General features: G+C 40.5%; 1 protein-coding gene across 3 annotated transcripts in view; it reads left to right on the top strand.

The window, feature by feature from the left end:
- OSBPL1A (oxysterol binding protein like 1A) overlaps positions 1-17,523 on the top strand; it is a 77,646-nt gene that overhangs the window by 23,529 nt on the left and 36,594 nt on the right. For all 3 annotated transcript variants that reach the window (XM_071418351.1, XM_071418352.1, XM_071418354.1), the window contains exons 15-16: positions 1,709-1,790; positions 4,396-4,502. In XM_071418351.1, coding sequence (XP_071274452.1) covers positions 1,709-1,790; positions 4,396-4,502 — 189 coding nt within the window. The remainder of the gene's footprint in view (positions 1-1,708; positions 1,791-4,395; positions 4,503-17,523) is intronic.

Raw genomic sequence — 17,523 nt, 5'->3', positions numbered from 1 at the left:
TTGTGTTAAAATACTTCAATATACCTTTGACTAAAAGTGATGATTCTTCCCATGGATGCACTTGTGTTTGCACTGCTTGCTGTCATGTATTCCTGCTCAGACTATGTGGCTAAGATGACATGTTTATCATAGCTACAGGGCTGTGATTTCACTTTTGCCAGCACTACTGTAAGATAGAAAACTGCTTGAGAGTTTCAGCCAGGAGAGGGAGCCTTGTGTACTCGACTTGTTATCCTCCAGTCCCGGTGTCACCAAAGCTAACCCACATCGAGTTCTGCCTCTAAAGAACAGGCAATGAAGTGTTTTAGAAACGATCTTTTATCTCCTCAGATCACATCAGATGCATTGTATAGTGACTGCTCATATCTGCAATGGAATTGAATAGTCTTTGGTAATTCTAGCATTGGTAATTGAGCCTGTGATTCTTGCTTTTTGCTATACATGTACTGCTAAAGCCTTATATTTTAATGGAAGGTTGATGCTGCAGTGCAAAAATCTTCATGTGGCTAAACTCCAAGCAGCTTGTACCATTCCTTTTAGTACAAGAACATGAAGTAGCTCATGGCACAGCAGAGGTGGGAGGATAACTGGCACTGGCAGTCCCTAGCAGCCTACAGAATATGGTATTATTTAATAGATAACAGTGCACTTGAAGCCCAGAAGACCAGCTGCATCCTGGGTCACATCAAAAGCAGAGTTGCCAGTAGGGCAAGGGAGGCAATTCTGCCCCCCTCTTCTGCCTTCATGAGATCCTCACCTGGAGTGCTGCATCCAGCTCTGGGTCCTCAGCACAAGAAAGATGTGAACATGTTAGAGCAGGTCCAGAGGAGGGACACAAAGGTGACCACCAGGAATGAATAAACACCTCTCCTTTGGAGAAGCAAAGGCTTTAGGGAGACCTCACTGTGGCCTTAAGGGTGGCTTATGAAAAGAGGGGGAGTGACTTTTTACACAGGCCAACTGTGTAGTAGTGATTACACACTAGATGTAGTTGTGATAGGATAAGTGGGAAGAGGAGAGATTTCGTTTAGATATTGGGGAGAAATTCTTTACTGTGAGGATGGTGAGGTGCTGGAACAGGTTGCCCAGAGAAGCTGTGGATGCCCCATCCCTGGAAGTGGTCAAGGTCAGGTGGGATGGGGCTCTGAGCAGCCTGGGCTAGTGGACGGTGTGGATGGCCAGGGGCTGGAACTAGATGATCTTTAAGGTCCTTTCCAACCCAAGCCATTCTATGGTTTTATGATAACTGTCTCCAGGTTTGAATGCAGGCTTGAAATATGATCTTGGGGCTGGTTTCTGCATGTCACTATACTTGCCATTTATCAGTTAACCTATGAATGTGCTTATTTTGTCCTTAAGTTTCTCAAAGAACAAGCACTTGCTCTTCCCAGATTTTTAAACTGCTCAATAAAGAATGAGGTGAATAGCAAAAGTGGCACATACAACAAATTTGACTGGGGTTGATTTGCTACATTAAATTAAAGAAAATTTAGTCAGTGTTCATAAATGTTCATAAATGAAATAAAGATGTTCATAAATACTCTGTTTGCTTTTGTGTCTTTGAAGGTAGTTTAAGTAATTTGTTTCCGTTTTAATATATCAGTCTCTGGGCTGTCCAAATTTTAAAATTTCTCTATAATAAAGAAAGTAAACATACACTTTCCTTAGAACAAGGTATTTCTGAATTAGCTATCCTTGTTTTTTTCAGAAAGCACAAGCGTGCCAACAAAGACTCAGTAAAGAGGTTTCAGACTTCCTTGCAATGGTTAAATCTTTGGATGCTACAAAAGGTAAAGCTGATTAATTTAAAATGTAGTTTGTTACCAAGAAACTAATTTTTTCTTTTTAACAGGATGCTTTTATTTCCCCAAAATCAAATTTTCAGGAGCTTGAAAATGGAGGACAATTTTCCCCATTAAAAAAGATTCAAATAAAGTAGCATTACAGTAATTGCTAACAATTAAGATTTCAGATTTGGAGAAACAACTAAGTATGCTGATTGAAAGAAATTTTATTAGCAGCTGTAAATGCAGTGAAACTGCTTCTAGCTATAGTCATTATTGAATAGTATCATAAAAATATAACACAGGGGTCTGCTTTCAAGGGTTTTTTTTTTTTTTAAATCCGTGGTTGGTAGCTTGTTGTAGTGCATAAGTGTCTCTTCACTGGTACAAAGAGCAGTGAAATAACAAAACTATACAGAGAACTGGAGGCATGATATGATGGGACATATTCCACAGATTTTGCTATGACTTTTATGCCAGATTTGAACTTCTCAGGTTTCATTTCAAGTTATAATTCTTAACACGTACTTAGATTTTTGCAGCATAACTGCTAAAATATATCACAGGCATCAAGATGCTAGAGATTTGTACTTGTTTTATTAAATGCCTTAAACATGTAGAGAAGTTGTTCATGTATTAAACACACAAAGGAATTTTGTAAGAACATCTAACTGTTGGTCCTTTGGATCTGAGTCCTAGTTATATATTGTGGCTAAAATTTTGTAGCTCAGATTAGAGAACAAGTTGTTTGTCTATACAGATCCCTAGTCTGTAGTAGAATACTAGTTTTGAGAATTAAAAATGTATTTCATCCCTGTGCCTTTCCAAAAGAAGGCTAAAAATACAGCTTTTTCTCCATGTGCTAATGAGGTAAGTTACTCTGTGATGTTACACTGTCTTTTTCATAAACTGAATTTTTACCAGATTTTTATTTCACAAGGCAAAGGGACATTTCATAATGTATATGTCTTATTGTGAAGCTTTTGTAATTACTGTTACAGTAAAACAGATTTTTTCACAAAAACCCCCAGTTTGAAAATTAGTATAAGGTGGATAAATTCCCTTTGGTAGCTATAGAGGCAGTTTCCCTGATTCTGTAGAAAAAGTGAGGTTCTTTTTAAAGAAGAAAAACATTTTTTTAAAGGAAATACACAACTTAAACAACCAATACCCATAATAAAGCAAAAGCAGATTCCATTCCTAGAAACTACTAGTCTTGGCCAATAGCAGTAATAAGTTCCTGTTTTCCTTCCAAGGGATGTTTGTAACTTGCTAGGTCAGTGAACTGTTTCTGGAATCATGTGCAACTTCTGTAGGTTGCAGCAGAGAGAACTGCTCTAGTTCTCCCATTGTTGTGGTATTTTTAAAGTATTTGAATCCTCTGGCTCCAGAAGAATGCAAATTTCTGAGTTAGAAACCCTTCTTTGTGAAGTTTTCCCTAAATTGGTTTGAGCAATATAAAAATGGCTATGTTGGCACCTGGTGTTTGAAATTCTCTCCCTGTTTCAACATGCTATTCTGAGTCCAGAGACTTGGCATGCCATTCTGAATCTTTGAGACTTATGCATCTTGTATATTACAAATAAAGATGTCTCCTGCACTCAGTGTGCTGCCCCTCCTTCTAGAGGCACTAGCTGTTCTTAGCAGCTCTGGAAGAGTCAGTTTGAGTCAGTGGTGAGCTCTGGTTTCAGAGACCACAGTTAGTGTGTGGAAATGTACTGTATCTTGTCCTGCATAAGCAGTATAAGTTGAAAAATAAACTCAGGTACTGTCACTGATGGACCTCTTAATCTTCAATGGTGTGACATCAGCTTGAAGCACCTGGGTTACTAAATGGTGTCAACTGATCCTGGAGTCTGCAGGCACTAAATGTTGCAATTATTTTAATTGCAACAACTATGCTTCCTGAGAAAATTACTTACTTGATTTCCAAGGAATTGCTGCACATCAGAAAACTTCACAGATTGACTCCAATCATTTCTACCAGCTGATTGAGTTATGATTTCCTGCTGGTTCTAGACATGCAGTTCCTTCTGTAAATGGTCATAGAAGTCAGGATGTGACATGACAAGTTGTACTACTTACACGAGTCCATGAAAATAAGGTCTTCCCCTTTAATTGTTCAGTGTGCTTGTAGTTACAATTCAATCTATTTTTCTCAAACCTAAATTTTCAGCTGCACTGAGCACTGTGGTAAGCTCTTTCTCTTCTATGTAATACATAGCAGAAGGCAAAAAAATCTACATTTTGCACTTCTATTTATAGTAAACCAGTGCAGAATCCTTTTTATTTAAATTCTGTCACCTGAAGCTTTAAAATGTAGAAAGTGGTTAAAAGGAGTTTGTTGCTAGTTCCTTTCCCACTGTCCTGCTGCCATGGCTTACTGCCTCTGCTTTCTAAACCATGCTGAAAGAGAAACTCAATCTATTCATGTGCCTCTTATACCAGTAGGGAAAGGATGCAAAAAAAACCCTCCCACAGATCTTGCAATGCACCAGCCTTCCTGTAACATGTGAATGTTATGTCTGTATTACTTAGAGGAAAAAATAATTACAAGAATCCTGACATTTACAATGTCCTTCTAACATTACTAATATTTTTGTGCTTTCAGGAATATCTTCTCCCCTCCTGCAGAAAGTTGATGTGGTCTCTGAAGTATCCCAGGAAACGTGTGAGGCTCTGGCTGAGTGCCTTAACCTGTTCACAAAGCAAGAAGGGGTATGTATTGTGCTGCTTGGGGCTATAAAGGGTTTAACAGCTTAGCATATTTGTCTAGTTCCCTGTTTACCTGTTACAAAAATAAATACACAAACCCATACCACTTCATGTTGCTGATAAGCTGTCCTTTTGCATACTGAATGAGACAAAAATTTATTCTTCTAGAGAAAGACTAGGTATATGCCTTTGCAAAAGAATGTTTTAGTATTTGGGTGTTCAGAAAAGACATTTTGGTTACAAGCTATTGCTTGCAATGTTCAAACTGAATGCTTGAATTCAATAAAGCTGTTGCTTTGCTGATTTGAAGGTCAAAATTTTGAGAAAATTAGGTTTTGAATTTTTTTTTTAGTTTCTGCTAGCTAACTGAAGTGTTGAACAATATTGCTTCTGAATTTGTTTTTCAGACCATGTGCTTGGTGGGTGTGAAAATGCTATTTGTTGAACTTCTGGCTTTCCCAGTAACAAATATCATGTATAGTGTTAAACATAATGCAAACACTTCAATTTCGGAATATATGTCAAATTCACTAGTTCCTAGAGTAGGAGAGCTGCTGTTTTTCTTCCTTCTTGACAATACCCTAGTACCATGGAATAAGCTTGTCTTCCTGTACTGTGGTAACTATAATCCCTGGGTTAGGCTCTTACTCTACTGACTTCAGTAAGCTGTGTTCCAGAATGAGGTTTGTGTTGGTGCTGCTTGTCTTCCAGTTATTTAACAGTGAGCTACAAACACTGGCTCCATTGTCTAGGTTTGGTTTTTTTTCATTCCTTTCCAAGTCCTTTGTTTCCAGTCACGAGTCTTTTAGACTTACTTAAGTTCTAGCAGAGTGGAACAACCATTGCTTTTTTTTCACATTGAGTTTTTTCCTTAAGAAAGTCTGATATTAAAGTTGCCAGCTTCACTTGCGGATGAGGGGGAAATTGTTACAACAGTGGGTGTATAGTGTTAGTATTCCTTAATTGTGTTGGCATCTTGCTTCAAGCCAGACTAAAATAGCTTTCCAGAGTGGTGTATGGCAAAACATATGGTGAAATTGTAATGTCACCTTACTTGAACTTGAATAGTCTCTGTAGGTGTAATAGAGGCCTTATTTTAATCTGGAAGCACATAGATTTGGGCACAGAGGGATAGGCTGAGGTGTGAACTTGTTTTTCCACCATAGCTAGTGAAATCAGTTGGTCATGACAGGGAGAAGATGTGATCCTGGAGAATTTTTTTTCTTGGTATTTTTAAACTTCAAACTACTAAGTTCAGAAATATAGTGCAGGCTTTTTAAAATGCTATCATCTCTTCCTAAGACTTGCAGCTTTCCAAGAAGCTGCACTCATTGATCATTACTGTTCTTAAACCCACAGCATTTGGCTTTGTTGTCCTTTATAAGTCAGGGCCCTGGTTTTTTGCTGCTCAGGGTTGATTTCAAGACTGTAGTTTTGTTGGCATTTGAAAAGCAATATATTTATAACCTTGCAGTCGTATTGTGTATGTCCCATGAAATCCAGTTATCTCTAAAATTAATGTTTTCTCAAGCCTGGTGCCTTTCTATCTTTCCTCTTTAAGAAGAATTCTTTTTCCCTCTAATTTAAATTGTCAGCATACCAGAAGCTACTGCTTGACTTATGAGGAGAGGCTCCTCACTTCAGTAAGGATAACCACAGTGAACGCACTTTATGCTCTCTAGAGGAAACTTTATTTAGTGTTACTTATCACTGTGCTTTGGCAATTGTAGCATAATCGCGCAGTCCGCAGATGAAACTGCTAACGCAGCAGTAAACCAGCCAGCTTCAGCCGTCTTCCACTTGCGCTAGAAATGGTGCATGAATCTCCGATCGCTCCGTCTGCCCGCCGCTTCTCCTTCCCCGCGGTGCCGCCGTGCGGGGCTCGGCGTGCGCGGCGGGGCGGGGGCGCTCCGGGCGGCCGCGGGGAGCGCGGCGCGGTGCGGGCTCCGAGCGCCCGCGGGGGCCCCGCGCCGGGAAAGGCGTGACCTCCCCGCTCCGCACGGCGGGAGCGGCTGTGACGCCGCAGAGCCGGGAGCGGGGGGCGGGGGGAGCTTCCAAAAATAACCCACTGCGGCGGGACTCCGTGCGGGGCGGCCCCGCACGGCTCGGGAGCCCGCACAGCCCGCGGGCCGCCCCGGGAGCCGCGGCCGTGAGCGCCGGGCAGCGCCCGAGCCCGGCGGCGGGGCGGGGGCGCGGCAGGGGCGGGCGCGCTCCCTCTGTCAGGCCATTTTTAGCCGGGCTGGGAGCCGGCGTGGCCGCCCCGCCGTTCGGGGCTGGTTTCCTGCTCCATCTCCTCCTGCGCCGCCGCCCCGCGCCCGGAGGAGCCCGGCGGGAGCGGCGTTGAGCGGAGCCGCGCCCCGGCTGCGCGGGGCGGCCGCGACTTCCCCGCCCCGCCCTGCGCCGCGCCGGGGCGGCCGCGGAGCCCGCGGCGTGTGGTGCAAGGTGAAGGGGCCGCCCGCGGCGTGTGCCTGTCCGGCAGGTGCTGCCGCCGCTGCTGCTACGGCCGGGGCGGCTTCCCTCGGAACGGCGCTGCTCAGAATCGTCCCGCGGTATGTAACGTTCGTGATGGGCTCGGGGCTGCTCTCTGTGGCTCTGTTTCCTTCTTGACATTGGGATGAACCCGTCAGTGTCAAACAGATGCGAGCACAGATACTTTTTGCCAAATAGTTAAAACATGCGAAGGGAAAAGGGAATGTAACTTGGTTGCTTTAATCTGAGTACATACTGGGGCGTTGGTGTCGGAGCCAGCCTGCACAACTTGAAACGTTTTCTGCAGTGACTTTGGCACAAGGTTAGTAAGTAGTGTTTCAAAGCAGGATTTGCCTTGGACTATTTCTAGCAAATATCAGAACCTACAAACCACATGCAGTTTGATTCTAGTAGTTTTTGCATCCTGAGTTATTTTATGTAGTTGTAGGAGGAGTTGAACTTAAGGTTCTTTTCACAGTAATCTCTCTGCTAGATTTTCTGAATGAGTTTAAAATTCATCTCTAGTACTTGAACTACCTGTACTGAAGCAGTGTGAAATTGATAGAAAAAAATTATTTATTTAAAGAAATTGGCTTTTCCTTTTTTTGCCTTGCTTCTTCACTAACCAGTGCTTAGGTAAAGTGTGTAGATGAGTATCTTGACTCTTAAGTTTCGCTTTTACCATCAAGGGTTATATGTAACAGTAAATTAAGAGCTGCATGAATGTAGAACGTGTAGTAGTTGTAAGCTGGTTTCATTTGTAGTCTGTTTGTGGCTTTGATCTTCAGCCTTTGCAGTTGTCATTCTTTCCAGTTTGTTTTTGTCTTAAAAAGGGGACTTGTTTACAAGCTGGTGAAAAGCCTTAGCTGATGAGATAAGGAATACAGGAAAGGTTTCTTCACTTTTTGCATTAAATGAGTTGTATATTTCAGCTATAAAGAATTTGCCATAACAAATTAAGCTTGTCACTTCCACAAAAACTTTTTAATGTCAATATACTGTGGGTCATAGTCCTTGAACTTAGTTATCTTTACCATGGCGTAATGTGCTATCTCTTGTATGTACATCCTGTAAATAAAAAATGTGCACACAGTTCAACTGGTAAATACCAGTCTCTGGAAGTTCAGTGCACTGCCTTAGTTTATTTCAGATTTCTTGGAAACATAATTGAATGTTAGATGTGTCTGTGTGTGTTCTTGTGAGTGAATGCTTGCATGCTCTTTGGCATATAAATAGTTGTCTTTAATATATTTCTGATTTGTCTTCTGGGAGACAGGTATGAGTATGGCTGTTATCACTTAAACCTCCTTCCTACCTTACTGTATTGTGAATGAAGAAGGTGCCTGTAGGCTATGTCCAGATGACTCCTTAATGAGAAATTTTATTATCTGTTTCTTTGTGGGGGTGCAGATGAGAAGAGCAGTGATGAGAACCTGCAGTCAAGGGAGAAATGCTGATAAAGGCACCCTGTGCAAATCTGCTAGAGAAGTCCTGGCATCCATCAGCAGTCCTTTTCTTCCATCTGGCAATATCATCAGCTACATTAACCTCTATAAGGTCTTGGGAGCCTCTGGTGTGTGTGGGAGGGAGAGATGAAGAGGGGTGAGGGACTGAAATAAAATCAGAGAAGCTAAAAAAAAGGTTAATGATAAGATTTCTGAGTTAGGTCTAGTAAGGGGATCATGTATTGGTTGGCTTCTGAACTAGACCTAGAACTATAGAATCCATACTCCCTCAGCTGATAAAACCATTGCCTTTGTTTTTCTGATCTTTTCTCTTTGTGTTTTGAAACAAGTAGCCAGCCCTATTTTTTAATTTTTATTCCTTTCAATCACTGGAGCACAGAGGAACTAATGTTGTCCATTCTGTTCAGCTCTTGCTGAAAGTAGCAGAGATCGAGGGAAAACCTCAGTGTGTCAAGGCCTGTAGGCAATGCCCTGAACAACTGGAATGCTGTTCAGGTTGTGTGCTTGTGGAAAGGAGAACAGTTTTCAGACAGCTGATGATTGGACTGAACACAGCAAGAGCTGTTTGGTGTTGAGAGAATCAAGGTGTACCTACATCAAGAAAACCTTTATTTGCTCTTGGTCAGTAACTGACTTGATCCTGTTTCTTCCCTTCTCCTCCAAATGATTGGAAGTGTACTAGGAGCACCTAGTGCAGCTTGAATCTTGTTTGAAGGTTACAAGTTCATTGGAAGCTTCTCTATGCTCAGATGGGGTCCCTAGTAAAGAATGGTATTTTTCCCTTATGCAAGGAGCATAGGATATAAAATGTTGGGGAATGCTGTATAGGCAGGGTGTATAAGAGAACAAAGCTACTGACAGGAAAGTCATTTGGTTTTTTTCTCCTGCTAGAATGTTGACAGTTCTTTGATTTGTGCTATACTAATTTTTGGGTTCTCTATATGCACATTTTTCATCTGGGCTAAAGCTCTATTGTGAAGATATTAAAGTTGGAGTAACCTGATAGTGAGATATTTGTGGATGGCATAGTGCTCTTCCTCTGAAAGCATTATTTTCTACCAGTGTACTGCAGCCTTGCAGGTATAAAGCCAACTACAGATCTGTGAAGACAATGTCCTTACCAGTAGAGGCAGGAGTTTAGCAAGTCCAAAGTATCTCAGAGGTGGGGGAGTTAAAGAGCATAACTTCTTTTTTCTGAGATTTCCCTAGAGCAGCCAAGATTCAATAGGTCACCAGAGTGGGAAGTGAAGCTAAGCAGCAGCCTTAGACAGAAGCTTTTTAAAATAAGAAATACTGAGTCTCCATTCAGGGGAAAGATAAGTAAATATTACTGCTGTTCTTTTATGAAAGGGTATTATGTGTGTTGACAGAGTGCTTTTTTTTTTGAAGCATTTGATAGGTTTTGAAGCAGTTGGTAAGATCCTTGGGCAAGTGCTATATTGGAAAGGCTTCTGGGTGAAAGATGGTTCTGGCTCACAAAAGGATGCTCAGATGTTACTATAGGGTAAAAGGCAAGTGCTTCTGGTCTTTCTAATACTGCAGGGTCCCAACTCTAGAGACTTTTTTGGTGGGTTTGGGTTTTTTTTTTTGTTTTCTTCTTTGTTTGTTTTCTTCAAGATTGCTGATACAACATATCACCACCTGCAAGAAGGAGGTTGACTTTGAAGTGTACAAAGTGACATACTGACTTGTAGTGACACAGAGATTCTTACTGACCTGTAGCTCAAAGAGTCTGCATGGAAGCTGGTCAGACAGCTTGTCTGAAGGCATTCCCTGCTACTCACTTTGTAGCCCAGCTGGAAGCCCACTGCTAAGCTGTTCTTGCACTTCCCACAGTGGTTAATGCTTGGCCCATAGATGTGTTTTTTGTTGGCGTTTGTTGTTAAGCAGCCTTGTGTAAACTAACTTGGAATCCATTCATGGGCCTCTGGGGAAACACAGTGTAAAAACATACTGGTTTGAAATGAGACTCCTCCTTAATGTGCTTCTGCAGCTCCTGCTCTGAGGTTTACTTCTAAGGTCTTGTGTACCACTTGTTTGAGTACTTAATTTTTAATGCTGAGAAAACAGTCTTAGCTGAGGCTGCAGGGGGAAAAACTGAGCAGCAATCAAGTTTAATGGAATAGTTCTTGATAGAGTAAGCTTCTCAAATATGAATTAGGAATTCTGTTTTCTATGAATGTATTTGTGAAATGCCCTTGCCTCCCAGCTAATGGAGACAAACAGAAAAAGAAATGTATAAGATGGATATTTTCTCAAAGTGTTTTCACTACTTAATGCTATGAGAATATTGTTTGTTTTTTTCTCCTGCTTAGAAAACAAACTGGAGTGAGAAGGGTACACACTTCTATTCTTCTGATGTCATTGTGGTGTATCATGGCATGTAAAACTGATCAGCTTGTTTTCCATGATCTGGTTTAATTTGTACCTGATGTGTTTTGGAAGAATGGTTGAAGAGCAGAGTTCTAAAACTTGTTTGCCAACCAGTGCATTATCAGTTAAGGACTGGTAACAGTTCGGGAAAAAAATTAGGCCCCAAAAAAACCCAGGAGGCTGAACCTCTATCCATATCAGCATATCCGTTAACTTTGCTGGGATTTTGCTTGGCAAGTGTGTTAGTTAATTGACTGCAGTCACAATCTGGCTGAGTGGTCTGGTTTTGTGTCTCAGCTGCATAAAACATCAGAACACCAAACTGGATAACTGTGGTCAAACGCATTTACTAATTCTCTGAAGATGTATCTTTCTTCTTGACCTCTCTTTCTTGAAACTTGATTTATGAAAAATTAGTATATAAGAAAATAAGGCCTCTTGTTCTATGTAAGTCTGATAAAAGCTATTTTATGAGAGTAATAATTAAAAATAATAATTTCTACACATATGAAAAACAACTTTCATGTAGTCTATCCAGTACTGGATATTAACACATGCTTTTGGAGGAGACAGAACATTTAACTTTATTATGCATGTGTTGTGGGTGAAGCTGTTTTAAAAGCAGTGTTTCTGGGCAGCGTAAGTAACTTAAGGCTTTGTGTCACTTAACAGTTGTTCCATCATCTTAAATTTGTCATGTAGTGAGATTTTTGTATATTTTAGTTTTATTGGTTTCCTTAAACATCAGTGATGCCAGATCTGTTGCCTTATAGGCTAATAAGCTGTCCATGTGTAGCCTTTCCTTGAATAAAGGAGATTGACTGAATCTAAACTTACTTTTCTGATGTTCTTTCTCATTTTTGTAGTTGGCTTATTTTAGTCACTTTGGTTCCATGAAATACAGGGGTCTTCTAGCTATGAAGTAAAAATAAAAAAAGGGATGATTTCCATTTAGACAGTATTAGTGTTTATGGGGAGGGTGTGTTGTCCATTGTGTTTTGTTTATAACCTAAATTTCACCAGGTCATAGTCATGGTATTTCAACCAGAACTGCTTTTTGCACTTTTTTTTTTATTCTGATTTATTAGAGCTGATACCATTTTTATAATTAGGGTAAGCAATTGTGGAGTTTGACCTCTTGTCTGTTTTTTTTTATCTTGTGTCCAAATGTGTACTTGTTGGCCTCCCTCTCCCCACCCCCCTAGAAAGCCAGTGACTTTAAAAGCTTTATTTGTTTTAATATTAGTATTCAGAAGTGTGTTATCTCTGCTTGCTCTGCTGTCCACTGATGAAATGCCTCAGTATAATGCTAACTGCTGAGTCACTGACAATATCACTAGAATTGGTAAATGGACTGTGTTTAGAAAGCATTTACACCCTGAAAATAAATCACTGGTGTTGAAGTTTTCCTTGAAGGTACATGCCAAGCCTGTTCATAAAGGAATGTTAGTAAACTCCTTCTCTACATTGCTTGTATTGTTCTTAATGTCACTCTCCTTGAAATGCAGCAATAATACACTTTAATAATAAATGCTTTTAGTGTTATGTATAAATGGGAAATACAGGCCTATGCTCTCCAGGTTGGTTGATTAGCACACACAAAACAAATTATGCTCCATTTATAGGGAACTGAATGTTACTGCAAATAAATGGTAAGGTAGAGCTCCTCTTACAAACAGAGTGTATCCATTTGTTGTGAACATCCTGATGAGTCCTGTATAAAGATGATGCCTGGCTTTCTAAGCACAGCCCTCATCTGAACATCTTGTCTTTGGGAGTGACACCTGTGATGTGCTTACCTGGCTTGCATATCTTCATGTTAAGCCATTTGTAAGATAAATGGACTCAGTGTTTTTTAACAGGAATGTTTTCCCTCCTCTCATGCTTGTCAGGGCTACATTATCAATGTTAAAATGTGGACATCAATGCAATAACTCTTGGATCCAGGTGTGTTTTCTCTTTTGAATATGATGATCTCAGTAAGATGTGGTACTCTGATGCTGTAGAGTCAGCTGACTGGACTTTGGAGATGAAGACTGATGCTGTCTTGTGATACAGTCTCCTAGGTGTGCTAGGAGACTTTGAGAATGGCTTTAGAGCATGCCTATTTGAAGGGGTCTACAGTGTACCTTCATAATGTAGGGGTACTTTTTAACATAGAAGTAGATTGCGAACTTTTTCATTGACTTCAAGGAGTTTTATGTTGCCAAAGCTACACAGCTTCCACAACAAAATCTTGTTCAAATATGTTTGACCTTTAAATAGGAATACGGCTTCTTGTTAGTCTTGAAATATAATAGTGGTGCTATTGCACATCCCTTTTTTTTGAGTCAAAACCTATGGTGAGAGAACAAAACTAATCTTCTCTGGAAATATTCCGTGTAAGTGGTCAGAGTATCAGCCTCCAGGTCTTGTGCAGGGCTGCAGCAGCAGAAAAGCATCTGCAGGAACTTGGTGGTTTTCCCCTGATAGACATAAACTTATAGGACATCCATAAACAAGGCTTTGATCATTGTGGTGAGGACAAATCTTGAGTTGTCAAGATAGTAGTATACCTCCTCTAAGGCAATGTGGTAATCCATGTTTGTCAGTAGTTTATACCTTTCTGGAAATGCCAATATTATTAATTGTGGATGTGTCCTGTGCTATGCATCCAAATTGGATTGTGTGTTTTTCCAGTGAAACACCTTGCTGCAAGGTCAGACAAATCAAATTGAGGTTAAAATGAGCTGGCTGTTTCAGACAGCTGGAAACCTTAGACAGCAGGCATCTGTGCCTATGGATAGCAGAAATCTAGTTTTGTCTGACCTGAATCTCCTCCACCTCTGAAGCGACATTTTTGACTAAGGCCTAAACCCTAATTTCACAGAGGAGCAAAATGGAAATGGTTGAGGTTGGAAGGGACCTCTGGAGGTCCTCTGGTCCACCCCCCCTGCTCAATCAAGGCAACCTGGAGCTGGTTGCTCAGGACCATGTCCAGATGGCTTTGGAGTATCTCCAAGAATAAAGGCTCTATAACCTCTGTGGGAAGCCTGTGTCAGTGCTCTGTCACCATCACAGTGAAAAGAAGACATTTTGACAATCATAGAGGATTTCCTGCCTTTCAACTTGTGCTCATTTTTTTTCTCTCCTGCCACTGGGCAGTACTGAGAGGAGCCAGACTTCAGCTGTTTTCTCATCCTCCCTTCAGGTATGTATATAGATGAGATTTGCCCTGAGCCCCCTCTTCTCTAGTTTGAACAATCCTTTGACATACAAATACTTAAGGGGCAGTCCAGTACAGTAGTGTTAGAAAATTTCAAGGAGCCATGTGTCTAAGATCAGCTGATAATATGTGGTCAGTGCTTTTCTACGATTTTCTTTGTTTACACATGCAATTTAATGAATCTAAAAATGATATGTCATTCTAGACTGTCAGATTCTGTTTCAGCTTGTAGTGGGGAGAATTTAGAAGTTTAATCTGTGATCACTTCTTCCTCTGAACTATAGATGCTGCTGGATTCTATATAGGAGAGTAGTAAATAGACAGTAGTAAATTAACAGTAAATAACTTTGCTGCAATGTTCTTGAAAAAAATTTTTAAAAACTCAAACACAACAACAGTATGAAGTCTCTATCACATAAGGGCAAAAGTGTTTGAGATCATTCATAAGTAGAAAGGATCTGTTCTACTAATGAGAACATTTGGATTATCTAGTTCTGCACTGAATTTCCGTATTCCAGAGCATATTTATGTCTGCTCTAACTGCTGGACAAATGTCTGCATGACTTACTCTAATTTCAGGAAATGTCTTATTAACCTACCCAGGGCCTGGCTGAAGTCTGCTGGCTGTTGCCTGCTTAGGAGTAAGGACAAAAACAGTGTCTCAGAGGAAAATCATTCCTTAGAAGGGGCAATCTTCTTAATGCTCCAAGTCTTCTAAAATCTGAAGTAGAAGTGGGATTTTTGTAGCTGTATTGGTCTTTGAAGTCTGATTATTTAATATTGGAAATGTGGGAAGAATGTGTTCTGGACTATAGAAGAAACAGCAAAGAATGCTTTCCAAGGTGGATTTTATTTTGAGATAAGAACTCCAGCATTGCATTGTAAAACTCACTGTTGATTTCTGGCCTATGTAACATTTTTTCACATCAATTTGGTTAGTATCCAAAATAAAATAAAAACTGGCAAGTGAGACATCTGAGTTTTTCAGAAATGCAGAACAACTGTACAAGCATGCATGTTTGTTTTGGAATTTCTTCTTAAAAAACCTGTCAGTTAGACTTAATGAATGATGAATAATTAACAAGATTCCCAATGCAGAGCTTGTACAACAGACAGCCAGCTTCAAAAGTGTTAATTTTTTTCAATAGGAAGCTGTTTTCACTCTGAGTCAACAACTGAGTCCAGCAGCACTAGTAAGCCAGTAAGAGCCAACAAAAACATGGCAAAAACGTGACATTTGCTTCAAAAGAGAAAACATTACATGCATTTGCCATAGTCCAGTTGGGAAGAAGTGTGGGGGAGAGAATACAAAGGGGTTGATCAAAGTAATCAGTGGTGTATATGGAAGAATACTTAAGGGAAGTAGATCAAAACTGCCTTAAGATCTATTTTCAAAACAGTCCTTAAGAATAAAAAGAAAATGTTTCCTGTATGCATTCTTAAGAGCACTTACATCTTAAAATCTGGTCTCTCTGTGAGACTAGCAAACTTCAAAGATGTCCAGTCCTTCAAAAGAAGACAAAAAATTGTCTCTACTGGATCTGAAAGCACGCAGCAGTATGGTGTTCTGGTTCTGTTGGCATCAGTATGATAGATCAGCTTCAATGAGGCCTTTAGTTTGAGGAAAGTTACTTGTGGCATATGCCTCTGAGAACATAAACTCACTTAAACTCACTGGGGCAGCAAAATATCCTTGGGGTGTGGTTTTTCTTGGTAATCTTGTAAGTCTGCAGCTCAAAGCGTGCTTCCCAAATGCGTGCATCGCTCAGATGTCATTGACTCCCAGCTTGTTTTGGCATTTGTACTGGCAAGAGTGAATAGCAGCAATATTTAATTTCAGCATTACTCAGAATAGAAACAATACTTCACAGAAAATGACAAAATCAGAAGGCTTTTTCTTTGAAGTCCTGATATTTGACTAATCAGTGTTATAGTACTGGAACTCAAGTAGGAACAGAATGGGCTCTGGAGACTGGCAACTTCTGCAGCTCTCAAACCTAAGTAGACCTCATGACATTTATCACATTACAGTTAAATTGTTAAAGTAAAATGGGAAAAACAAATACATTTGAGAGGAAGACTTGGAATTGCCATTGAGTCTCACTTTAGAAACAAGCCAGAAAGAGCTTTTTTAGGTCTTGACTGTGCAGAAACACTTTGAAGAAAGCAGTTTCTCTGATAGAAAAGTTTAAATCCAAGATTTTAAGCCAAAAACAGCCTTCTAATCTGCAATCAGCTATTAGTCTCTGCAGTTTGCTCATGTGCTCTTAGACAGGTTCCTGGCTGGGAACTGTGACATTCTCCACTGGTTAAAATTGCAGTGCTTCAGCAGCCTCTGAATAAACAGACTTTGACATAGCCAAATGTGGAAACAGGAGAGGGGAAGGAAGGCAGCAAGGTCCGTGTTGAGGAGGAAGTGTTAGTGTCTTAGGAGGGAAAGGTGGGAGGCAAACAGTCCTTGTCCCTAGCATGTGGCTAGTTCAGAAACTGTTATTCCCAGCAGTTTTGAATTATGAATTTTTATATTAGACATGTACGCTGGGAGAAGGCTGCTGCGTGCTCTCAGCATCTCTGGCTTTGCTCTTGAATATCAGTTCTCTTACAGCCTAAATGTCTGCCTGAGTTCACATGATCCTGCCAAAGTAAGAGTTCCTTCTGTGCGGATAGCATGGCTTTTGCTTCTACTGGTGCTTCTGCTGTATTTTTCTAAGTTTTATGATCATACCTGATCCTTTCCTTCATTAGCAGAATTTAATTATATTAATAAATCAAATATAGGGAGATATTACAACTCTGTGCTCAGAAGAATGAAATGACCATTCCAAATCAGCCCTGCTAAACTCGTCCTCTTGAACTTTGATGTGAATGTTCGTGGTTGACTAACAATGAACTCTTGTGTTCATCTGGGGAATGACTGAGGCAGTCGTATGACTTGTTCTACAAAGTCTTTGCTTTCCTCTATAGACTTCGAGTTGGGATGTAAGAGACCGGATTACCAGGACTTTAAATTGGTATGTATGGGGTTTGGTTGTGTGTATGTGGGTCTTTCAGCCTTTGTACAAAAAGAAACTGTATTGGTGATGTTTTCTGTATATGGGTCTGAAAGCAAGCCAGCTGTTACGTTTGCCTCCAGGTGTGTTTTCTCTTTTGAATATGATGATCTCAGTAAGATGTGGTACTCTGATGCTGTAGAGTCAGCTGGCTGGACTTTGGAGATGAAGACTGATGCTGTCTTGTGATACAGTAAATAACCATTTGCCTATCACCAGTGAGCTCAGCTTACCTCCTTGATTAAGTGATCACATCTTGTTTTGCTTTCCAGTAGTTGCAGTAGCAGTAGTTTAAGTCACTTTCACTTTCTATCTATGCTGGGTTTAGGTGTGATAGATCTCTGAAGCTGGGTAACTAACAGGCTTATGGCACAGAGAGGGGGAAAGCCTGAGCAAGAAGTAATGGCTGAAGTAAATCATGACATATTTTGGATCAGTCCTCTGTTCCCTGGGAAAAGCCC

This window comes from Agelaius tricolor, unplaced genomic scaffold, assembly GCF_023055355.1.
Source record: "Agelaius tricolor isolate 1412-34295 unplaced genomic scaffold, bAgeTri1.0.p SCAF_2, whole genome shotgun sequence".
NCBI lineage: Eukaryota > Metazoa > Chordata > Aves > Passeriformes > Icteridae > Agelaius > Agelaius tricolor.
This window is presented reverse-complemented; position numbering and strand designations above follow the sequence as displayed.